Genomic DNA, 25,631 nt, shown 5'->3' with positions numbered 1-25,631 from the left:
ATCAGCAACATCAATGTGTAGATGATGAATCTTTTACAAAACAGCAAGCACAAAAATGAGGAGAACCCAACACAAATGGCTAAAAGGATAGTTTCATTTAAATTAACTATTTGAATTATAGTTGTTCTCTTATGTTGTGTTTGTTCTGGTTGTTGTTATTGTTTGTTTTGTCTTCTGTCACGGAGTCGTGGTGCATTTTGATTGTGGAATTGTTTAACACTGCATGTCTTAAATTGAGATATGTAATGCATAGAACAATTGGTCTGCAAGTCAAATAATTGGCTAGACATTGCCAATCGAGACCTATTGCTGTGTCCCTGAGCTGCAGTAGAGACACAAGCACCTGCTGAGATGGGCAGGACTTCTGCTGCTGTTTTGAAACTATAATAACAGTTTAAACATCAAGCAGAATTCAGCTATAACTGTGACTGGCCACTCCTGCAGGAAACCTATAGTCAGTCTCTCAATGGCTGCCCAATGTTGTGTGCCAACAATAATGCCAAAGGATAGCTTGGATTTTGGATTCAACCCAGCTGTCTCCAGGCTGTGAGGCACTCACCCTGTAATCCTGGCAGAGGCTGTCACCACAGGAACCATTTTTCAGTTTACTTCACTCTGCAGATTTGCAGTTCCTAGGCATTTTTATTCATGATATTTATGAGTCACGTACTATGAATTGTGCATTGATTAAAACAAAAATCTAACACTATTCTGCTCCCACTGTTGTCTTGGCTCAGTTACAGTATATCAAAGAATGCAGAAGCATGCATTATTGTTATTGTTATTATATCGGTTACATCTTCTGAATAAGTGCTGTGGTTTTCAAGAGTTGCTTTGCTTGCCCACAATCGCTGAAACAAACCATTATTGTTCAAACTGGAGTATTTGGTGGAAATTATGAAAACTGCCTATTTATTTTGAAACCAGCTCAAGTTTATTCATCACCTGAAGCTTTGGAGGAATTCAGACAAAGTCAGCGCCACTCCAAGTTGTATGCCCATGGAAAATTAGGTACTGTAATTGACAAGAGTGTTTACTATTGGAAATTATTTACTACTTGGAAAGTGTGGCTGGATAGGTTTATTGAATACACACAGTAGGCTTAGGGGAAGGAGAAAACAAATCTAATTGTACTAAACAGTTCTAGCAATCAGAGATCAAATCCCTCATGTTCAACATAAGCTTAGCAGCACAGGACACGTAAACTGTACCATATTCCAACTATCAAGTCCACAATTTAGCTAGATGGATTAAAAATGCAGTGTGTGTGTGGGCGAACAGACGGGGTGTGAATATCACTTTCCACCCCGTATGTCAAACAGTCTTGGTCAGTGGGTTGGAGGGTAACATGTAGTGTGTGTTTTTGTGTGTGTATTGCAAACCACAAAATTACACATTCTCTTGACTGTGAAATTAATAAGGGGTTTTGTACAGCAGTGAGTCAGTACAGACCACCTACGTTCTATCGCATTTCTGGAGCTGTCTGATCACCCAGTGGCAGTTGTTTTGGAATAGTTTATTTCACAATTGTTAATGTTTCTGTGTTCTGCACAATGTATCACCAGTTAAAACACCAAGTACAGAAGCAGAGCAGCAATTAATTCATCACAACCTTTGAAGGCCTGACAATTAAATAGAAGGTGCATTAATTCAGTGACTCAGAAAATAATCCCTGGCCACTGATACATACATGTTTTTACTTCGTACAGCTGAGCATTCTCGTTGGGGGGCGATGGAATTCTGAGAATCAAAGGACAACACAAATACTCCACCATGTTCATCCTGATTCGATATGTAGGCAGATAGGAAATGTAAATATTGCATACAATATTTAGGGACACCTATTTGTGGCCTTTTTCAGACCTCTTTTGAGGAAAGCCCACAAGTTTAATGGAGCTCCTGTCTGGTGAATGATCACTTAAACTGTGGATGGGTGGAAACATTTAGAAATGTATGTTGCTTTTGTTAACAAAAATCATCATCTTCAATTAACCCTCTGGAAAGATAGGATTCAAATCGAAAGTATATCCACAAAAAAGAGCAATAATTTAGATTCAGGCCTCTTTGGTCTTGTCTACACGCACATGGACGACAGAGGGCGCTCGTACCGTAAGGCATTCTTGACACACAATAAACCACGAAGTAGGAGGAGGCTACGTGTTATTACAGACACACGCAGCCAAGCCCTGTCTGATCGCTATCTTTAGACATTGGTCAGGCTCTTAAACTCTTTTTGTGTGCCAACCATTTAAAATAAATTGGGGGCTTGAACAAAGCCATAGATTCATGGGAAATGATGACACCAACATTATAGCACGGTTAGGTTGCTCAAGACGGGGAGTGCGCTTTTACAGAATACACAGGAACTCGTGTAGGGCTAAGACAGGAGACGCACACGTATATACCTGGAAACATACTTAAAAAAATATATATATATGTATATTTATTTCTATTCTCAAGTAAGTGTATAGTAGAAAAGGTGATACTAAGCGTCGATCTGAGCTTTAAAAAAAGTTTCGCTAAAGTTATTTGAAAAATGGCTTCGAGAGGGGGGTACCCAGTGAACACGGGTAGCCCAATGAACCCCATTATGAACCCCATGAATCCGGCGCAGGGTGGCGGGGCGAGGATGTCTCCTGCGATGCAACAGAGCTCGTCTGGATTTCGGCCCATGGGGTCTCCAGCTTCCCCATACCATCAGGTAAATACATGTTTCCCCCCTTATGTGTTTTGAAAAAATATTTTTGATAGTAAATAAGGTCCGGTTTGGGACATTGTGTTAACACGTAAAGCCAATTAGACGCGCTAACTAAGCCCGATCTTCTTCACATTTGATCATGTATTGTTTGCGTGGATTATTTGTGTGTGTAATGTGGTTGTTTTGCGGACATGCACGATTTGTTCTGTATGATCAACATGTTTTCCCTTTTCGTAACCAGTCCTCAATGCAGGCGACCGTTTGCTCATATAACGTTGTGTAAACTTGATCTGAAAGTTAACCGAATAAACAAATAAACAATCAAATCAATTATACTTCCTTTTTTTAACCACATGGACGAACTTAAAAAGATGAAATGAGCAACCAACCCCCACATACCAACAACTACTCGTTTCGCTAAAGTTGTAGTTACCCTTGACATGTCTGTTTTCACAATATTTGTGATATTAAGTATAATGAATGTAATGTATATTTGAGCGGTTTTCGAGGTTATACAGTGCGGGCTTGGAAAAGGCCCGAAAGACAGAAGTAGTGCCATGGGTTGGTAGTAAGTTTACTTCCGCATTTATAAAATAACGCATCTGAAGGAAGGGGAGGTCTTAACTACTAGTTTTCTTTAAAACAAAAACATTAAGCTGCATTTATAACTAAAGGGAACCGGTATAAATGCATTGTTCAAAAATACTGTGAACATTGTAACAATAGCCAGAAGGAATGCGCGCCTGGACCGATTTATGTGAACATGAAAGGGAATTGAAAGTACTGGCACATGATTGCGCTTGTCCTCCTGTGGGTTGTCTTTTCTGAAGGCTGGGTTCTGGTGGCGCAGATTTTCGCAGTTTTGCACAGTTTTGCACTTCACTTGTCATTGAATTGGTTCAATGGTGCAGAACTGCGCACAGCTGCGCTACAGGACGCGCCTGGTCGGGCTGAGCGCCGGCGCTGTTTAACCAGCTCCACACCAGTAAATTGCTGACACATCCATAAGATACATGGGTTTATAGACCTAACACCGCTGATCTCAGATTGGGGTCGGTGGAAGAAGTTCACCGACACACTTGGGGGGGAAAGTAAACTTTTTCTACACCCAACATTACATTAGTAAGTTTTGCTTTTTTAATCGAAAGGTTTGACGACGCGTATTGGGTGCGTGCATCTCTTGGGCAAACGTGTTTTATTTTAATATCGTAAGTGAGTGTATGCATGCATGCATTATAACTCAACATAACATACATGGCACATTGTTTACACCGTTCCCTGTTTGAACGTGTGCCTTCATTACAAAGCAACACGGCTGAAAGCATTGTGACACAATCAAGACCTCGTTTGCTCGTCTTTTCTCCTCTATAGCATCACTAAGCTTCCCGGATCATCAAGTCATTGCAGTTTAAGATTTTTTTTTTTTTTTTCACCAGGATATCCTGTCTCAAACAGCTCGTATCACATTAACTCCGCGCAAAATCAAAGTGTTTCTTTCATTTTGTTTCCAGTGATACTAAGCTTTTGATGAGCACATTCATTTTGTTACATGCAATCGACACGGTACAGAGACCTGTACATCAGAATGGAAAGAAGGCACATTTGCTTTTTGTTTGCACTTGCACAATATTCTGTTTTTGTTGTTCACAAATGTCTAACAAATATGGTCAATATTTGTAAGATCATTTAGCTTCTGCCTTGAAGGATCACTCAGTGTACCTATTCTATGGTCTGAATTATCAAAAGGTGCATTTCAGAATGAGTGCATATAGAGACTAGGTACACACACAGTTTAATTATTGTTTTTTATTATTATTTCACAGTGCACTGTGTGGAAGAAGGTTATTGAAAAGGATGAATATGCAGTAAAAGTCCCTTGTCGGTAGAAAAATAGAGCGAGACGTGTGGGGTAATTCATGATTCAGAAACGCAATGCAGTAGCCGACTATCCAGACTCAATCCAATTATAGAGACATGGGGAACAATGTAAAAGTTTCGTCTGCCGCATCATGAATTGAACAGGGTCAAGTGAGGCTGGCCAGTGGAGCTCGGGTCAATGCGCATCATCCAGGAACATTATTCGATTATGCGCATTTGGGTTGGTGGAGAGCTTAATAAACAAACCTAACGCCTTTCATATATGTGAGTGAAAGATGAAGCTAAATTGTGAATTTGTTTACTTTTTTTAATTGCCTTTGGTGCATTGACTGTTATCCTAATTTAGCAAATAGAAGATTCTGGTTTAAAATGTTGTACCTTGTCATTAATTATAAATGGTGGATGAAAGTGATGCATGGACAAAATGTGTGCAGTGTTTGCATAAAGACAGTCCCTTCAAGTAGTGTCACAGTGGTTCTATTGTTCCTAAAACAATCTGAAAGGTTGTTCAGAGTGAAACATGTTCACACGTTGAAGATCGTGTCTGGCCTGTAACAGTATAGTATTAGTATTGACAGACAGTACCTTACATAAACCAGTACATTCACACTTACAACAAATACAAATATTTGTTACCCGTATCTAAAATGCATTTTTCATGAACATATGGCCTGACACTAGAAGCTACTGACACTGTAAGCTATCCCAGTATGTAAAGGGATTGCACTATTTGAAATATTTGCATATTTTGTTTGAGTTTTTGTTAAATCTCTACACTTCAACTGGAAAAAAACAACACAGAGGCCCAGCTAATTTCCCTAAAATAATATGGGATCTGTGTACTGTTGTAAAAGGTCATGTCTGTTTGAAAGCGTAACAGGTCATTTCCTTGAACAGTGTTTTTCCCCATAAGCTTGGCTGTTTACATATCTTGGCAAAAATCAAACCAAAAGCAGATTGTGAATATATCGGCAGCTGAGCTCTGCTGTTCTGTGATCTGCATTTGCACTGTGTATGGAAGTCAAAAATATGTTAAAAGCAAACCATTTAAAACTAGTTGGAGGCATGATTCATGAAACACCCCTAAGAAAACCACAGAGCGAAAAACAACATGAACTTAATTTGTTTGTTTTTCTTTGTCTCATTGCACAGATATACTGCTCAAAGATATATACATTTCTAAATTTGGATTAAAAAAAAGTACATCTCCTAGCTCATATGTAACTAATTATTGATTCACATATGTTGCAATTGGCATCGGCTAGTAACACCTTTATAATTGGACTGTTTTAAATCCTTTAATCAGTCAATGGACAATGTCTAAAAACCTCTGTAATTATGTGGGGGACGGGGGGAGATTACAAATTGTCCAAACAATATATGCATTGTTTGGACAATTTGAAGTATTTCTGGTGCTTGTCATGATAACATCCAAGAGGTAGGTGGGCTGTGAAAGCCAGGGAAATGCTCCAGTTAATTTCTAAGTAAGAGAATTGGAATGGTTGGTCAAACAAAAAAACAAAAAAAGTAATCTGCTATTCGTTGTGAGGTAAACACCAAAGTTAGACGATCAGTGAAGCGTGCGGTCAGGTTTTCTGATTTTATTTGTAGTAGTCTTATCCTGTGGCTTGTGGTGCTATTAGTCTTCAGAAAGTGTCAAATAAAGATAAATCATAATCTTCATAATCTCTATAACTCCTGTGTTGTGGTGGATAATTAACAGGTTAGATCAAACCACGTCTACAGAAACCCTTTCTTTTAAGAGGCCGTTGTGATCAGTGTTGACGCCTGTGAAAGCTTCTATTCAGAAAGCTTGCTTACTAGGGCTCCTGCTTGTTTTCTACCCTCCCTAGCGCCCAGGAATGCCCCCCACCCGTGGGATGTCGATGGGTGGGATGGGCATGGGGCCGGTCCCAGGTGCCTCCTACAACCCCTCGATGCCCATGAGAACCGGGATGCCCCAGCCGGTGATGGACCCCTTCCGAAAGAGACTGCTACAGCAGCAGCATCAGCAGCAGCATCAGCAGCAGCAGGGCCTGTCTAACCAACGCAGAGGGTGAGCAAGCTGTTGCCAACCTGGACTGCAACAGGCAGCCTTCATACAGAAAAGATGATGGCTTTGTATAGGATTACACTTGCAAAACATATACACGTAAAATAGCTGCATAGTAAGCCTTGAAAATGGACTCTTGCGTTTTCTTGGGGACCTTTGCAGCCACTGAGCTAAATGCATCAGTATGTCCACAGAAAAACTCTGCAAGCTTCGTCTGATTAAGCCACACTGACTGCAGTCTGCTTTGGAACCCGAACATCCCCGTTCAGTAGCAAGCATCTCATGAAATTTAATTAACTGGGAACATTTATTGTCAGAGTGGTGATTATATTGCAGTGTGCGCTGATGATCCCAGTAGCTAATGGTTTTCTATTCGCAGCCTCATTAATAACAAGCTCACAAAACTGGTTTCTGCATAATTACAGTTCTGCTGAATGTCATTCAAGTCTGCTGCATAAAAAAATCCATGCCCAAAAAAATAAATAATAAGGTACAGTTCTGATGCAATCATGTATTTAATTTTTTATTTATATTCAATCTCATAGCTAGGCACCAGAAATATATTTTCTTCACTGTGCTGCAACAATATAGTTAAACAAATAGCATATTAAATAGTAATGCCTATTCCAATATGACACTGGCCATAATTTCAGTGCCAAAGCTGTTCTTTGATAACACTGGGCCTGATGCATAAACTGCTGCATGCGGAACATAGTAATTGATCAAGAATAATCTGTTCCCATCTTGAGCAGGAAAGTGTGGTGGTTGGAGCCTCAGACATTTGAGAAAAGACTCCTTTGTGCCCTAATGAGTGTTCTGCAGATCAAGGCTGTAGGGGGTGACTGAGTTTAAAATATCTCCCCAACGCACAAACACAAGGCAGGAGGGGTGTCCCATGACTTTGTGTTATCCACTTAAACTAGTTTGTCTGCAGGCACAGATTAGCATGTTCTACTTCTAGCTGAAAGGCTTGTGTTTACTTTATAAGGAAATCAATGTGTTTGTGTAGGATCTAACAATAAAGCTTTGATCACTGGTGCTTGCATGCCAGTGATTATCATTTGTTTTTCAGTCTGTCCTCAAATCTGAATGCTCTTTTATGCAGAATAGTTCAGTTTGCTTTGTTCTGTATAAATAATTATAAAAAAAAACATCCATACCCCTTCTATTCATTCTATTAAAGCCTCTTCATTAGTTTATGTATGAGCATTCTTATATATATATATATGTGTGTGTGTGTGTATGTGTCTCTACATATCTTTTTTTTTTTTTTATAGTATCAAAAGGCGAAAGATGGCAGACAAGATACTCCCACAAAGGGTAAGCTGAAAATATATTTACGGGAACCTACATCACTCGACTAATAGAGCTTGAAGTTCCTCTTATTAGCAGTTAGATCATACTTGGTGATAACTGTCATGTTGAAAACTGGAATAAAAAAATACTTGAATGATTTATGTTTGTCCATTGGTGAACATAATGAGGATTTTTTATCAGCAATGGTGTTAATTGATTGTGTAACAGGATTAAATGCTTTTATTAAAAATGTGGACATTAATTCCACTGACTGTATGAGTAATGTATTCAATTAAATTCCTTTAAATGCAATCAGAGGTTTAAATTATATAAATGTTTTAATACAAAAGTTAGTGTATATTATTATTTTACTTGGATTACTTCCTTGTTTAGTACAATATTTTCAGATTGATTTAGAGGAACAGATTGAACACGTTGTTTCAGTGTGCGTGTTCTCATGCATCCTAAAAGTGTTGTTTTGTTACTTGATCAAATGGGGATTGTAATGGCAGAATAGTTGACGTGTTTCGCAAAATACTAAATCAAAGGGAGCAAAACCTATTTGGGGAATCCTTCATGAAAGATACTGTGTAGATTCTGCCCTCAGAACATTTGCAGGAATCCATATTGATTATAGCTTTAAAGTGAGATCAAGATACTGTTTAAACGGTCAAAAACTGAAACAAATCGGAAACACTGAACCACTCTGCTATAAACTGGCCTTGATTTTATGGATTTCTGATTTTGTCTCTAATCCCAGAGGCCGTGGGATAAAGATTGCCAGCCTCTACCTCAGTCTCCGTACAGAGACCAAGGTGGTGGTAGGGGGACATAATTAATTGTTAAACTGTGTTGTGCTTTCCAATCCACGGGAACTCATAAAGAAACTGCTTGATGAGGTGCTGGGATCAATAACCTATTAACAGCTGGAGGAGAACCACAGGCTGGAGTAACATAACCTTTGAAATCACTTCTTCCTGGAGCCGAGGGAAATCGTGGGCTTTGTGTTTACAACACCCTTGGGGATTTGATGTGTTTCAGATCAGGGAGCTGGTCCCCGAATCGCAGGCCTACATGGACCTTTTGGCCTTTGAGCGCAAACTCGATCAGACCATTGCTCGCAAGCGCATGGAGATACAGGAGGCCATCAAGAAGCCTATCACGGTATGGTGCTTTTTTTTTTTTTTTGTCTCGACAGCGTGTTGTGATCCAGTGGATTTAATTAGGGCTGTTTGAAATGAGGGGGGAAGTCGTCAAGGTTGGCTAGAACTCCTGGATTATCATTCCTGTTTAACCTTCCATTTGGTGTTCTATTAATTTTATAAAAATGCTTAAACTATTGTGGGTCCAATTAAGTAACGGGGGTCTCAGTTGAGAGGAAACTCTTAGAGCTCCAGGAACTGAGTTTGACACAGCTGATCCGAAGTGTTCTTTGCATCATATTTTATATCCCCATCATTGTGGGTCTCATTGCTCGGAGGCCCAGTCTTTACTTGGACTGTTTGTGCTTATTTTAATTACTGCAACTATCCAAGTGTTCCAGATGTGAAGAAAAGGGGACAATTACTCATAACAACCCAAGTTCTCGCTACAGCATTACATATTTTCCTAACGGCTTTTATGTAGAGATTGCTTTGTTGTGTATTTCTAAATCCTTACTAAATTGCTCCAGGATGTGAAAATGTAAATGGGCAACATGTAAGCTCAAGACAATTACATTCTGTGAAGCAATTCAACTGAAACTTAAGTTGTAAACTCATCTTTATACTTTCTCTGGAGCAGTTAGCTCTGACACCTTTAAATACATGTCTGTTTCACAAATGTGTTTAAACAAAAGGCACGCTTGTATTCGGTTATTATAAAATGGCCAAACGCAAGAGGTCTTAAATCTAGAAAAGTGGCTATTGTGATTAATTAGTATTTTACATTTGTTCTCCCAACAGCAAAAGCGCAAATTGCGGATCTACATCTCTAACACTTATACCCCAGCCAAACCGGAGGAAGAAGAAGCTGAGAAAATTGCATCCTGGGAACTACGTGTGGAAGGGAAGCTCTTGGAAGATGTGAGTGAGCTTCTTCCTAAAATGATTTAAAAAGTCAGATTTTTCTAAGAGTATGGTAAATTAATATGGATGGATACTTATGGACAGGTAGATGTGTAAGTGAAGGCAAAATCAGTCAATCTGTTTCAAAAGAGGGTTTTCATAAGAAGCATACTGCCAGAGCATTTTTACATCTTAAAAAGTTGTATGAGAAACCACACCATATAATGATCACTAGAATCTGTTAAACCAACTGAATATTTTGTGGTATTCCTACATGCAAACAACATCCCGAGAAAAACTCAAAAGCAGTAATTACAAATCTGGGCTAAATGTTTGTTATAAGTTTTCAACGCTGGGGTTGGAGATTTCTTTCAACTTTCAAAGTTCAGGTACTCTTGTCATTACTTGAGATGATATGGTTTTCTTAATACATCTGACTCGGATAAGACTGCCAGGGGAACAGATGTGATATCTTGGTTGCACATTCCCAAGGGATGTAAAAATAGTTTTAAGGAATACTTGAGAGCTTTCAAGTACAAAAGAATTTGACTCTCACACGTCAGCTCCAGATGAGAACCATTCAACTGCCCAGCCTCCAGAATGCACTGCAGCCACATTAAAAACAACACAAGGAACTTTTTTGAAGCAGTGATAAATGCCAGGAAATGGTATTGCACAATGAGAAAAGGCACAAGCTTTCAAAATAGCCCAACTGTCATGTCTCCAAAACCTGTCTCTGATGTGGTCCTCTTAAACTAGCTTAAACATCCAAATTGTAGTAACTGAAGCAAACAAAAGTTGTTGTTCTTATTTTGAACATACATCTTGTTAATGGGTATTCCAACATTTTTTTTATACACCATACAAAAACCTGGTGGTTATCAGAGTAATGTTACTTGATAAAATACAAAAATAAAACATTTATGTTCAGATTGACAAGTACGCCCCCTTTACGATTGTTTAGTGACTCACAAGGAGAAACCGGAGATTTCCCTGAGACCATTTTCACACTGTGAATCTAGATCGTAAATAACTGAACCTGACATGTGAGTTACTGTGGAGGTCAGACATGGGTCTCTGAAAGAACCTCCATGCATTTATCAATCAATCAATTAACTAATTAGTTTCTAGTTGTATAGCACCCTTCGCAGGGTAGTCACAGAGTGGTAAACATACAACAAACATACAGCAGAATGTTTTAAACAAACGTTTTCCTTTTTAAGGTGGAGGCTTGTACTGATTCTACAGATGTATTAAAAACACATGGGTTACGAAGCAGTGTCTTTTAGATAATGGCCGTAAACAAGCCATATTCCCAGGTCAAAAAGGAAAGCAGTCAAACTAAATCGTATTCTTACAACATATGTCCTCTTCAGCTGCAAAGTGAAGTTGAGTCATTGCCAAACCAACGAAAAGACTCCTTTTTGATCAGATTATACACCCCTATAATTACCAAGCCATGTTGAGATCTGCAATATTTAACACTAAACAGGTTTGGCAGCATTATCCCATTTCTGTGAGTTTAGGCAGATTTCTAAAATGTTGGATTTAACCCACAGCCTGGAAAACAGAAGAGGAAATTTTCGTCCTTCTTCAAGAGCTTGGTAATTGAATTGGACAAAGAGCTTTATGGGCCTGACAATCACCTAGTAGAGGTAAGAGATTTCAGAGGGATTGGATCCAGCACTTGTTAAAAGCATAAATTGGATTGGGGCACTAGTAGTATCTTTGTGCTTTAAGACATTGTGTACTAGAATGTATTTGTATTTGTGGATTATTTTATTACTATAATGGTTTATATTATTATGGGGAGGGGGGGGCAGGTGTGAATTCTTCTGGTTTCTCCATTCAGAAGTACAAATGGAGCTTAATTCTTAATCCACATGAAATCTTCACAGAACCCACAATTCCACAGGGCACAGTCCGATGCCAGTGAGTTTCAGATTTGTTTTATCTGCAAATCACGCTCAATCAAATGAATGTCCAGAGCACTTCCATGTTTGGAGACCAGTGTGCGGAGGTTGCCTTGCTCAGCCTGCAGGACCGTGTGAATCTGTAGCCCGCTTGTCTTTTTGTCGTCCCAGTGGCACCGAATGCCTACGACTCAGGAGACCGATGGGTTCCAGGTGAAGAGGCCTGGAGATGTCAGCGTGAAGTGCACATTACTGCTCATGCTGGACCATCAGGTATGCCACCCTTTTCATAATCCATGACTCGTCTGCAGTGCTTTCAGTGTGCCAGGTGGCAGTGTGACCTGTAGAGCCCTTTTGAGATGGCGCTGACTATGATAAGATGTTACATAAGATGAGACCAATGCATGCCTGTTCAGTACTCAAATTGCTGTGACGGCTCCCATCTCGTCTCTTACCCAGCCACCCCAGTATAAACTGGATCCACGCTTGGCTCGCTTACTGGGAGTCCACACCCAGACCAGAGCCAGCATCATGCAGGCCTTGTGGCTCTACATCAAGACCAACAAGCTACAGGACAGCCATGAGAAAGAGTACATCAACTGCAACCGCTACTTCAGACAGGTAGGGGATTCCTCCCTGCAAGACCGTGTATCTGAGACAGCATATTCATTACCTGGGTAAACCAACCAGATAACTCGTAAGGTTTTTGACCTGTAATGTTGTGACGGCCATTGAGTTCTTAAAAGAGTTTCCCGTTGTTTGACTGTAGATTTTCAACTGCTCTCGGATGCGCTTCTCTGAGATCCCCATGAAGCTGGCTGGGCTGCTGCAGCACCCTGACCCCATCATCATCAATCATATCATAAGGTGAGGCCCAAAAGCTACTGTTTTAAATGGCCAAACGGTTTCCATTTGAGCGCAGCGTTGTCGTAAGAGTTGAGCCTTTCTAGCTGCTTAAGCTTGGCCGGGGGTGAGACATGGACAAATCTGTAGGGAGCTAATCTGGAGAAAATGGGCTGAATGGGTCAGACTGAAGAGAAAGATTGCGATTCTGGGTGAAGTTTTCCAGACTGTTTGTGAGATCAGATCACCGTTTGTTAGAACAGCAGAGACGCGATGCTTCAGCATGCGTTTTGATATTGGATGGGACCCATCAGCTGGAGACTTAGTCTTGGTTAGATCCTGATTCTTTCTGATCAGTGTTCCATCGGCTCACACTGTCGTTTCAGTGTGGATCCCAATGACCAGAAGAAGACTGCATGCTACGACATTGACGTCGAGGTGGATGACCCCTTAAAAGGGCAGATGACCAGCTTCCTGTCTTCCACCACTAACCAGCAGGAGATAGCTGCTCTGGAAATGAAGGTAACATGGGTTTCTCCAGAATCCTCTTGATCTGGGCTTGGTGGGTCTTGTATCAGTAAATGTACTGAGTAGTAGAAGAGCTGAGGGAAAGACAGCTGACTATATGTATATATACTTTTAATCCTGAAAAATAAAAACTTTGCTCTTAGGGGAAGCCTGTCCCAATGTGGAAAAGGAACCAATCAAGTTCTGAAACTCTGAAAACTGTGTTCTAATGCCCCTTTTTTTTTTTTTTTTTTTACCTCCCCCAACAGATCCATGAGACCATCGAATCCATCAACCAGCTCAAAACGCAACGTGACTTCATGCTGAGTTTCAGCAGCAAACCGCAGGAGTTCATTCAGGACTGGCTCAAGTCACAGTCGCGAGACCTCAAGGTAGGGGGGACTAGTTTCCTCCTTAGGCAGGGAATGAGGGGAGTCTGCGATGTCCAAAAAAAGGGCGGAATCCTCCGCTTGTACCTTACACTACATTGAAATGTATCTCGCAAGGGGGGTGTAAACTCTACTGATTCTGTTTTGGTCATTTTTGCTGGAACTGGATGGGTTCCAGAAAATATTTACATAATAGTTTAGTTTAGAGATCAGAATCCTCTTTCAGTGAAAGCTGTTCATTTTGACCGGTGTCAGTAGATCTTGGAAGTAACTGGTGTAAACTACACTCTCTGGGCACCCCTGTTAGAAGTTCTTCACACTGGTTACATGTACCTGATTGTAGCTTGTAAGCCCTCTAATGTGAAGTATGCCATGTCATATCCCAGCTCATGACTGACACGGCTGGAAACCCCGAAGAGGAGAGGAGGACGGAGTTCTACCAGGCTCCATGGGTCCAGGAGGCGGTGGGGAGATACGTCTTCTCAAAGGTAAACAGTAATCCATGGCACCACTTCACAGGTATCCTTGAATACATGCATGATTCTCTGCAACTAACAGAAAGACCTGAATCCACACTGACAAAATATAGATCTAATCCATTTGTTCAGCTGAAATGTGTAAATGACTTTTAAATAAGATCTCAAATGTTATTTACCCCCCACCACCACAACTACACATTAGCAAGACTGTAGGTGCGTGTCATTGAGCTTAAAAGCATATTATATGAATGTCTTGATTTTAATTGATTTAAAAAAGAAAATATAATTCTAAAGGACCTTTTGTTCAGAACTGTACAATACTTTTTGGGATCTGGATGAGTCAGTAAATCCTGTTTCTAATTTATTTGAATCCACTTAATTTTACAGCTGTATGTGTATATAATAAATCTATATATTTCAGTTCGCTGGAAGTCTTTTGGATTTCACAGATTTGTTTATAAATGCAAATTGTTGGCAATGCAAGCAGTGAAACAGTACAGCTGTGGAAGTTGGCAGGATGTTATGAAAATTCTGCTCCCTTGTGTGATCTTGGTGGGGGGAAACTAAATGGTGAAAAGCATGAGCTGGGAATACTTTTCTCTCCATATAAATCATAGCGAGGAACCCGGTTGTTCTACTAACTTTTGCTCTCAGTTTGGCTTGTCAGAACATCTGAGGATATCCACAGGGTTCTCTGGTTATTCAAAGAGATTATCAGCAGATCGCTTTGGGCAATGTTAACAATAATTCCACACTTCTCTACCACTAAATGTTTTCCATGAAATCTGGCTCTGCAGATCTGATTAATTTGAAACTCTTTTAGTTAAATGTTGGAAGGTTTCTGTAATCAAAGCCGAACAGATTGGTAACTTGAGTTGGAGCAAATAGAAATACTCTTCGCGATTCTAATGGTTTTCCTGCTGTAGAATGAAAAATAATGCAAATGGTCGTAAGCCATTGAATTCCAATTTTCAGTTTGAAGGGGGACTTACATGATTATGTTTTGAATGCAGATATGTTTTGTATTTGGTTTTCAATTTGGTTGGTGATCGTTGAGGTCTTTTATCCTGTATTATACCCACAAGTTCATTTGGTTGTTTTTACCTGCAATCACGAAACCCATTTGTCTCGGGTGGATGACTGACAGCAGCAGCTTGTACTGGATAATCAACTTGAGAAACCTTGAAGATCTACGGTTGTAAGGCTCACTTTTAACATACCTTCTCTTGTTTTCAGGTCCAGCAACGCAGACAAGAACTGGAGCAAGTCCTTGGAATTCGTCTCACTTAAAGCCAGTCTCTGCCGCCTGTACCATGCTTACAAAATGTTACTGTGGTATACTATGGTAAAAGCACAGCAGTGTATAAGTAAAGCACATTACAACCATGGTACAAGAATGGAAAATCAAATAATTCTGTGGTAAAGCATGGCGAAACTATGGCAAATCACCGTAACTTGATGCTATAAGCATTGGACAGCCATGGGGAAACTGTGAATTGACTGTGACTTTATGGAAAATTTTTTAAAGCTGTGCCTTATTTGTGACGTTCTCTAGCTCTTGGCAACCTGTTGTCTTTGCAATATTGTTCTCGATGGTACAGCAATGACTTTCCTTAAGGAGTTTAATTCAATTTGGGTCATGCTGTTCAAAGCCGAAATCTTAGTGACTTAAGAACCGAACTGGAAGGAACATCAGCTAATACAATTTATATAATATATATATATATTTTTTTTATTGATAGGATAGCACTGGAAACTCAGGGAAGGCCCTGTGTAGATTGAGGCATATCCACCCCCCACAACCGTAGTGGCTAGTAAACTATTGATTGGAGAGGCAAGGGTATCTATAAAGAGATTCTCCCCGTATCACTCAAATCAAAGGAAGTTATTTGAAAATTATCCAATTTTTTCATTTGCAAAGTCTTCTCCCAATCTGAACCTTATAACTACATTCCACAGACACGTATACAGTTAAAAATAAAAAAAAATGTGCGCAAATCACATGCTCAGCCTATATAAACCTGGATTACTTGTTTAGCCTACTGAAAAGGCAGAGTAAAACACAATTTCAGCTTGGGAAGAGACTTGTGATCCTGTAACCAGTGATTGGTGCTGAAAACGACAATTTTGAAGAAATTGGGGAATCGCATCATTCAATTAGAACGGGTTTGTATAGGTTTAAAGTGATACTGAATGGTCTTTACATTTTACATGTTTTAAATGTACTTGAAGGGGGAATTCAGGCAGGCCTTTATCTTGCCTGTCAGTGGGGCTGTAAGCTCTTATCCCAAAAATGGCATCTCAGAGTTTCATTGAAGGGTTTGGGGAGGAGACCAGGCTTGACAGTTTGCTTTAGGGATAAGATGTGAACAAAATGTTAATTAAGAACCACTTTTGTTTTTATTTTTTTGTTTTTCTAGCTTGCATTTATATAATTCCAGGTGATGTTTACCTTGCTATAACTGCTCTAATATGAGTATGGCGGGACTTTGTGATGCTTAATGTGAGGGTGCTGGGTACTGGGGGGTTGGGGGGGTGATTGTAATTAAGAAACATGGCAGGACTAATTGGGAATCTAAGCCATTTTTATTCCACTATGCACAGGAGCCATGGAGAACTTGCACATCATGTTTGTAGACCTTTGACCTCAATGTAGTCTTTTCAGGTTAGGATGGTAATGTTGAGGAAACTGTACCCCTGCAGAATCATATGGTTGACAAAAATAACATTCCAGCTCGGAGAGATCACCATATGCTACTTAAAATGAAAGCACTGCCAAGCCTTGTTACCATTTCTACGACCAACCAGCATTGTTATGCACTTAAACCCAACATTGGATTGGAGTATTTTCTTCTACACTGCTTGTATGTGTCTGCAAGGACCAAAGTTACTTGATCAGTTACATCAATCAATATGATCTGCAGCAGTGCTTTGCGAATCTGAAATATGCCAGGTGCCTTCAAATATTACCAAGGGTACATCTATAATTAAACTGATTTGGCATTGGGTATACAAAACAATATTTAAAAATACTAATTAAATGTATACGTCTTTAAATATACCCTTGTGAAAAGGAAAATCTTGCCCATATTTCAGTTCAAGGTAGTGAGGTACTATACATATACCAAAGCAATTCCTGGATATCTAATGACAATTAACATTTCTGCCATTAATGACTAACACATTTGCTATGAGTTTTTTTTATTTCAAATGCTTTAAACAGCACACAATCCTTTCCTTAGATGGCATCTGCTTTTGATGGTGCCACATTTTTACATCACTTAAATAAATGTTAAAGGCTTCATGTGAGGAGGCTGAGTTTATAAAGTATTTTTTTATATATAGTGTTCCAAAAACAAGAGCACTTGGATGTTCCCATTTGTCAGAGTTGCTCTAGGCTTTACTGTTTGTTGTATTTCAAAGATGGCATTCAAGCATTTTTTGCTTCTTGTTGGTATTTAGAATTTGTTTTATACTTATGATGAACAAGTTGATGGACTTGTTTTCTGCTCTCTAAGGTTTTGTATTATGCTTTCTGAGTAATCCTCAATGCGAGATTGCCTGCACTGAAAGAACCATTTCCCTACTGAAGCCCATAGCCTGACAATAATGCATTGGTCAGTTAATACATTTGCTGCAATTGAAACAAATGTATAAATTCAGTTACAGTAATGATGTACTGTATATAATATCTATCAGGTAAGTAATTTGGTTCTGGTACGAATTGTTGAAAATATACAGGAAGCATCCTCTGCATTTATTGTTTTTCATTCCCATCATTTTGTATTATTGATCAAATTTAAGTTGCAGTTGCCTTTTGAGGGTAGTGTGTTATGGAGTAATGAGCAAAGCAAGACAAAAATAAATTGTGTTATAGCCTATTTCTTTTTTGGATTTTTAATTCTTTATACTTTTAAAGTAAAGCATATGCAATTCTCTTTTTTGTTTACATGTACTGATTGCATCTGGGTGAAAACTATAATTTTGAGAATCTGTGGAGGTTTCAGTGTATTTTTTGTACATTGTTGGTTTAAACCATGAAAAACATCAGGGGGTATCTGGACAGACTAGAACTATCGCCAAAAAAATAAACAAAAATGCAACTACTAGAACGGCAAAATAACCTGGTCCAGCTTAGGCCTTGTGAAAGGTCATTTCTAGATTCTTTACAATTGTCAGAACACTTGATTTTGTGTGTTTTTAACACAGTAATGTATCTAGTACTTTTGGCCGGCCTTGGTATAATGTGGGTATTTTTGTGGTAGAGACATGGTTCTGACAAGCAATATCCTTTAAAATACAGCATGGAATTTTTTTGAATTTTGCATGTTTTGTATTTCATTAAAGCTTATATATTTCTTTTTTATGAAAATGTATATATTGAAACATGGGATTAGTTTTGGTACATTTGTAAAATAAAATGGCTTACAACAGGCAATGTTGGCTGGCTGACCATTTTGTTTTGGACACAAGTGGCTACATGCATGCTGCTGTTCAGCTACTCATTCGCCATTTCCATACAAAAGCCCCAGTTTTGTTTATAAAATTATAACTGGAACTAAGCTGGGAATAAAAACAGCTGTTAGTTCCAATTAATAAAATGCCACTATGAAGCACACATATAAATGGATTGAGATAATGGAAATTTCCCAGAATTGTAAAGTAAGTGGTGAAGAAGTCTGACTGAAAATATTACATTAACACAGCCCTAGATAAGCACATACAAGGCCCCTCCACCCTGTCACAAGCCGTCACAAAAGGGATCTTTTGTTTGGCTAAACGGGTTAAGAGCAAAGCTGGGGGGGAGGAGGAGGGGTTAATGCAGTCTGTACTCATCTAATTCAAGGCTGGCGTGTTCCCTGGCAGTTAGAAAGAAACCAGAGGAACAGGACAATCCAGTCCTGGGAGTCAGATATACACCCTACTCACCCCCAAGCCCTGCGCAGTTAAAGCTGCATCAGGAACATCTGCTGCCTTGGCTGTCCTGACTTGACTGGCTTCAACCTCCCATAATCCAGAGCTTACCAGACCTGCTGGAGTGAGGAGAGCTGCCAGACACCCATTTGTGCCCTTAAATAAAGAACATTTGTTTCTGGACAGAGACAAATGTCTAAAAGCCCAATGGTGGGGTGGAAAACAACAAGAATCTTGTATGAATTTTAATAAACATTTTCAATCAACCTCAGTGCTGGGCAAAGATGAAAAACTATTCTGGGTAGGTTTGTATGAAGCATTTAGCACTCTTCTCAGCCACCTGCAATTCCTTTTTTTTAATTTTTTTTTTAAAAAGCTTTAACATTCCTTTGACAACTGGCAAATTTGTTTACAAAGTTCAGCAGTACGTTCATTTATGTACCATTTGTAAAACGCTCATAAAACCTCAATACAGCTTACAGTGCTGTGTGTGTCTGCTCTACTCTCTAATTATCACTACAGTTTCCCACAGCTCAGCCATAAAATGGTGACTACACATTTAGTGTTTTCAGTCATAAATTAGACTCATGCTCCAATGGCAGACACAACACAACGGTTTCTTGACTGGCATTACACAGGATGCCGGAGGAAAAAAGTTTGTGTGCTTAAAAAAAATACAATGAGGAAATAATAAGCCACCATCAGTTCTTTGTGCAATATTTTGCACACGAAGAGCACTTCTGATTCTAAATTGCAGGAATTAGGAATAAGAGGTTGGACAAATACACCAAAGTCTTAAGAGTCATAACTTTTTGGTGTAGTCATAACCAAGGAGATTTCTTAAAACAACTTAACACTTGCATATTCAGAGCCACACACCATTAGTGGAATAAGCCATTTATTTAGAACGAAATGGAATAGCAATGAGAAATGGGGGGGTAAAAATTGGGCAAACAGATCTCACAATCCTGTTAACATCTACTTCCAGAGCTTCTTAATGGACATGTTCTTTTCACTGTCTTTCTGCATGACCTGGTTGGAAACAAACATCAAAATTTCAATCAAACCCGATTCTGTTCAAGAATACAAATAAAAATAATTTTTACTTCCAGCAAATTAGAACCTGCACATCAAACCCCACTATCATATTCAAGAGCAATATTTATAAATACGAGGTTTACAGACTTAAAAATAAACACACATTATATATATACGACAAATTAGGATAGTTTAAATTGAATGTTTCCGTTTCTCCACTTGGCCACTGTCTAGATTAGAAATGTTGGTGCCAAATTCTTAACCTGTTGTAAATGTGGTTACAAGAGAGGAACCCAGTGGATATACTGCAAGTCTAACTTCACCAAACTAACAGTTAAGTTCAAGGGCAAAATGTAGCTTTATCAGGTGTTTTTTTTTTTTTTTTTTTTGGGGGGGGGGGGAGGGTATCATCAGAAATAAGTGTCCTTACCTTGGCAACAGCCATCTCAAAATCTTCTTGCGTTACATGGACTCTCCTCTCTCTCAGCGCGTACATTCCTGCCTCAGTACAAACCCCCTGAATGACAGGCAAAATTATGGGATTAGCAAAGAGCAGTTAATGTTCGGTGCCCAAAACAAGGCGTCAACAACTGCAGCTCCACAAGCTGCCATATCGGCGATTTCATATTGAGTTGCCATGTGCTGCCACCTCCTGGCCTGAACATGGACTTCAAGGAAGAAAGGAAGGAAACCAAAACACTAAAGTTAAATCACCTGACACAGGAATTATTCAAGATCACTAAATTCTTCACCATAAGGTCACTCATACAGATTTAATACAGCCTAAAGGGGCTCTCAGCCCCCAGTTCCCAGTTATATTGATCGGCCAATGTCAGCAGGCAGTGCAATCAAAAACTGATCGTGCAGCTGTCTGAAGACTCATGCCATACAGAACACAGAACCAGAATGCATCATGGGAGAGTTCCATCTGCTTTTGGATCCTTCCACCCACTGCCCTTACCTTAACCTCGGCTCCCGAAGCCCCCGGCATCAGCTCGGCGATCTTGCGCAGGTTGATCCCTCTCGTCAGGTTCATCTTGCGGGAGTGGATCTTCAGAATGTCCAAACGCGCCTGGAGCCAAAAGAATTAGGGTCAAAACAGCTTCAAACCAGTCGAGACCAGTTAATAATTTACGATCGGCTAAAGATGTGCAAAAGCCAGAATACAACTCTCCCTTCACCACTACCAAAAGTCATTTTCCAGTATCAGAAGGATGCCCTGTCAAACATTCGACCTGTTGTCACTATCCATTCGCTTGACTTCACTGAGAAAGTCATGCAGTCATTGAATTGATTCAAGTCAGCGCAGGTGATCTGTGTGTGACAGCAGGAACCCACACTCCTGGGAGACAATTCACCTCTTCATTAGGAGGAGGGAACTCAATCTTTCTGTCGATGCGGCCGGGTCGCAGTAGGGCCGAGTCCAGAATGTCAATTCGGTTTGTGGCCATGATAACCTGCAGGACAACATGAGAGATCTCTTCAGTACGAATGAATGTGAACAATGAACTTTTAGAAATGGAACGTAGGAGGAAAGGACGAGTAAATAAAGACAACAAAGGAGAGGGAGATCCACACGAAAAAGACAAGAGGCAGAGAGAAGTGAGAGAGAGGGAAAAGCCCCCCCACTTAGTCACCTTAATGTTCTTGGTGGCCTCAAAGCCATCCAGTTGATTGAGGAGCTCCAGCATGGTCCTCTGCACCTCACTGTCCCCTCCGGACCCCCCCTCCAGACGGGAAGAGCCGATGGAGTCGATCTCGTCCATGAAAATGATGGAGGGAGCGTGTTCCCTGGCCATGACGAACAGCTCTCGCACCATGCGGGCCCCTGTGACACAGACACAGTCAGTCTTCAGCAAGAGAGACCCACTGGGAATTGCTTACAGAGACAAGTAACCAGACAATTATCCTGTCCATTTTTCACTGCTTTCATGACCCAGCTGTTCAATATTGGGAAAGCGGTTATAGATTTAATGTCACTGTCACATTGTTTTTGTCACCAAAAACAACCCAAGCTATTTAAAACCAAATAAACATTTAGATTTTTCATTTAATTGTTTAATCGGAAACAATATCAGGTTATGCTGTGCCGACTCTCCCCCACTCTGCAATACTCACCCTCTCCAATGAATTTCTGCACAAGCTCGGACCCAGACACCCGGATGAACGTGCAGTCAGTGTGATGGGCAACAGCTCTTGCCAGCAATGTCTTTCCTGTGCCTGGGGGCCCGTAAAGCAGCACTCCCTGGAACACAAGAATATGAATTTCCACACAAATGTCCACAAATCCACAATGGCTTAATTTCCACTGGACATCTAGCTTTAAATCATTTCAATGCCAACTCATACCAGCAGCTGTACTGGTACTGCACTTCAGATTGCAGTAGTGATTTCACAGAAGAAGCTATGCTGTGTTGTTAGTCCTGTGATGGAATAGTCGCATTTTAACATTGCAAATGTACTGAAGCCTGATCAACAGAGGCAGTGTTTAATGACCCTACTGCGATTAAATGCAATGGGGAGCATGACAAAGAGAAGGGCTGAACACACACCTTGGGCTGGGCAATCCCCAGGGCCTCAAACAGCTCAGGGTGCTTCACAGGTAGCTCGATCACTTCTTTGATCTCCTTGATCTGCTTATCCAGACCACCGATCATCTCATAGGTGGAGTCTGGTACCTTCTCTACCATCATGAGAGACACCAGTGGGTCCACTTTGTTAGGCAGGATCTTGTGAAGTGTGTAACTGTCATTCCGCAGAGCTACGCGGCAATTTGGGGTCACCTTTGGATGTGGAGGGAAAAGGCAAGATTATTTTTGTTGTGTGTGAGAGCATTTTTAGAATTCTACGAATGACTTTTATTTCAATTATTTTTCCCACCAAAATGTACCATAATTGATAAAGTATGTTATGAGAAATTCAATAACTTTTTAAGACCATAACTTTCATGATAACACTCAACTATTCTAATTTATTTATGGTTCACAAAGGGAGATGGAAATCTATTTTTCAACATTGCTGCATCTGAGTTTAAAGGCACATGAGCAGTTTCCAGTTTCCAGTTTTTTCTTTACTTCAAACTTCAAAAAACCCCAATCTAAGTCTTCAAGTTTTTTTAAACAGAGAATTGACACGACCTCTATAAAGAATGAGAGGTCTCCACAGAATATGCTACTCACATCATTGATATCAATGTTTTTATCCACATCGACCACAAATTTTCCTTCTGGATGCACCTAAAAAACAAAGCAGGTTTCTCCATTTACAAAACAAGACAGAAAATTACACCACTGCTTAGTTTCTTTTTAAATGCCAATATAATAAATATACACTACAGACAAAAAAACAGGAATGCACTTAAAGAATATTGTATGAATCGCACAGCTGTAGCACAAAAAAGCTTTGCACCAGCCAGGCAGTGTATACCAAGATCGCTCCATATGTGAACAGACTGCCTGAATTCAAACTCCTGCCGCAGAAACAGCAGCTTTTACTCACTTCCGTAGATATTCAGAATCTTCCAGGGCTGCAGTCTTACACAGTAACATTACCAGCATAAAAGGTGGCCTCTTATTTATGTTATTTTAATTAATAAAGTGTGAGTACCAAGTTGACCTACCTTGACCAGGACTTTCTTCTTATCCATGGCTCTCACCACCTCTCCCACATAGGAGCCCTGCTCCTGCAAAAGCTGCAGTTCCTCCCGGAGGAGGCGCACTAAAACACAAAAGCACAAAAATGTCCACTTTGATAATCACCTTCAAAGACATGCCACAGAACTCTTCAGATGATCCCTATCCTTTCTGTGCTATACGATCTCACACACAGGCCCAATGAAATGTTCTGTTTCCCCTCTACTTCCATCCTGGATGTCTGCATCTCAGCTTACAATCCCCACACTGCCATACCTGGTTACAGAAGATCTTCCAGGTACACCAAAAAGCTATTTTTTAAAAGACACCTAGGAGACGTCAATTACTACTACACTAACCTAAGGGGAAAGTCCACTATGGAAGCTGCCTGTATCAATTCAGTCAAAGTGTTCGCCATGTTAACAGGCTGAACTTGGGCAGAGACTAAACAAATCTCAACGGAGCAGAGGCCCACCTTTGGCGTTGAGCTCATTCCTCTGAGCTTGCAGGCGTCTTAAATTCTGACTCTTGTCGTTCACCGTCAGCTGGAGGCACAAAAGAAGAGGGTCAATGCAATATCCTGGAGGCATGCCAGTGTAAACACAGCAGTGAGAAAACAAGCCCATCGCACATTTCCTACCTGAAGCTCCTCTATTTTTGAAAGGTAGTACTGTCGGAGACCGGTGCCTCCTTTGCCCTCTTCCATTTCCATCTGGAACCAAACATGAAAAGATGGACATTTTCCGTTGTGCATGAGGTAACAGAAATACATATATTTAACACACAATACAGAGTGGGCTGCGGGTAAAGATGCAGTAGCTGTTAGTATCTCAATTGAGTTTTAAATGCAGCGGTTTAATCGTTATACAGGCAAAGCAAAAAGCTGAATAAACACACATTAAACTGGAATCCACCACGGCGGCTTAAAAGCGATCCATATAAATAAAGCTTTTATCAAATCGGTTAACGATGCTGTTTCCTATCAGAATGGTTGAGACAATAATATAATTTTAATGAATCTGAACAAGGCCCTGACAATACACAACACTAAACACGATCAAACCAAACTCACGTACCCAGTGAAGAGCTCAGCGGAATTAGTGTAAGTTTCAGTTTACAGGACTTTTTTTAAGATGTCCAATCGATTGGTAAATAATAATAAAACACAAGTGCAAGTCATGTCCCACATTAATGCCGCTAGTGACACAGAATGAGACAGCAAACCGGGATATTGTGACGGTCTGTGAACTGAATATGTGAACATGAACTCAATCACTAACAAACATACGGTGAAGGCTTACAAGTTAAGGCATTTCGACTTATTTACCGTCACGAAAACAAATCCGATCGTCTGTTAGACCAGAATCATACATAAATGAACCATCAAAGCACTTACATGATCCAAACCATCCAGCGCCATCTTGCACTTTCAAACTTCCTCTCAAACATGGAATGACTTCCGGCGACGTCACGCAAACTCGCTGTTAAGAATACATCGCCGCCTGGCGGAGACTGCGTCGCTCAGACACATACAGAGACACGCAGCACATGTATTACAGAAAAGTGATTTTTGTGCATCATCTGCTGCTTTTAAAATAATGAGATAAAGACTGCCACATATCCATATATGAAAATATATTTTAATTTATGATAACTATCTGACCACCACATGTACTGTAGTACTGTAAATGGTAATGGTAATATAAATGTACATTTATTTATTGCCAAGATACTGCTACTTGCATAAATGCATATATTACATAAACATACACACTATATATCTCAATGGAGATGATTAAGGTTTGTGAGAGTGCTCTGACCTTGAGTTCCCTTTTTAAAAGGAATAAAGCAGAAGATGTCAGCCAAAGTCATACTGATTAACTCACTCCAAATCACAGTAGATTTCTTTCACTTCGTTTGATTGCAGAGTAAGATTAGGCTCATTA

General features: G+C 40.0%; 2 protein-coding genes across 3 annotated transcripts; one reads left to right on the top strand and one right to left on the bottom strand.

Moving 5' to 3' along the window:
- Positions 1-2,163: 2,163 nt before the first annotated feature.
- Positions 2,164-18,539, top strand: smarcd2 (SWI/SNF related BAF chromatin remodeling complex subunit D2). The gene is made up of 13 exons (XM_066698598.1): positions 2,164-2,701; positions 6,430-6,632; positions 7,907-7,949; positions 8,967-9,089; positions 9,869-9,988; positions 11,530-11,625; positions 12,055-12,156; positions 12,343-12,504; positions 12,653-12,750; positions 13,113-13,248; positions 13,503-13,625; positions 14,009-14,110; positions 15,338-18,539. The coding sequence occupies exons 1-13, from the start codon at positions 2,537-2,539 to the stop codon at positions 15,389-15,391; spliced, it is 1,527 nt and encodes a 508-aa protein (XP_066554695.1). The 5' UTR covers positions 2,164-2,536; the 3' UTR covers positions 15,392-18,539.
- Positions 18,540-19,896: 1,357 nt separating this feature from the next.
- Positions 19,897-25,168, bottom strand: psmc5 (proteasome 26S subunit, ATPase 5). 2 transcript variants are annotated; one of them, XM_066698596.1, is made up of 12 exons: positions 25,082-25,168; positions 24,326-24,397; positions 24,161-24,230; positions 23,673-23,770; positions 23,233-23,289; positions 22,606-22,836; positions 22,172-22,298; positions 21,691-21,881; positions 21,412-21,510; positions 21,015-21,125; positions 20,484-20,570; positions 19,897-20,047 (listed from the first exon to the last, which is right to left on the bottom strand). In XM_066698596.1, the coding sequence occupies exons 1-12, from the start codon at positions 25,103-25,105 to the stop codon at positions 19,994-19,996; spliced, it is 1,221 nt and encodes a 406-aa protein (XP_066554693.1). In that variant the 5' UTR covers positions 25,106-25,168; the 3' UTR covers positions 19,897-19,993. The 2 variants fall into 2 exon arrangements, with proteins under 2 accessions (XP_066554693.1, XP_066554694.1); XM_066698597.1 differs by having other exon boundaries at positions 25,013-25,114.
- Positions 25,169-25,631: the final 463 nt, after the last annotated feature.

The sequence above is a fragment of the Amia ocellicauda genome, chromosome 3, assembly GCF_036373705.1.
Source record: "Amia ocellicauda isolate fAmiCal2 chromosome 3, fAmiCal2.hap1, whole genome shotgun sequence".
NCBI lineage: Eukaryota > Metazoa > Chordata > Actinopteri > Amiiformes > Amiidae > Amia > Amia ocellicauda.
The sequence above is the reverse complement of the archived record's forward strand: the minus strand, read 5'-3'. Positions and strand labels throughout refer to the sequence as shown.

Bases quoted from the DNA above. Each gene is read 5' to 3' on its own strand.
- psmc5 (XM_066698596.1), bottom strand. From the start codon at position 25,105: ATGGCGCTGGATGGTTTGGATCAT. The intron at 24,231-24,325 runs GTAGGAAATGTG...TTGTGCCTCCAG, and splicing joins CAAAAATAGAGGAGCTTCAG to CTGACGGTGAACGACAAGAG. The intron at 23,290-23,672 runs GTAGGTCAACTT...TTTGTTTTTTAG, and splicing joins AGAAGAAAGTCCTGGTCAAG to GTGCATCCAGAAGGAAAATT.
- smarcd2 (XM_066698598.1), top strand. From the start codon at position 2,537: ATGGCTTCGAGAGGGGGGTACCCAGTGAACACGGGTAGCCCAATGAAC. The intron at 7,950-8,966 runs GTAAGCTGAAAA...GATGTGTTTCAG, and splicing joins ACAAGATACTCCCACAAAGG to ATCAGGGAGCTGGTCCCCGA. The intron at 12,157-12,342 runs GTATGCCACCCT...TCTCTTACCCAG, and splicing joins TGCTCATGCTGGACCATCAG to CCACCCCAGTATAAACTGGA.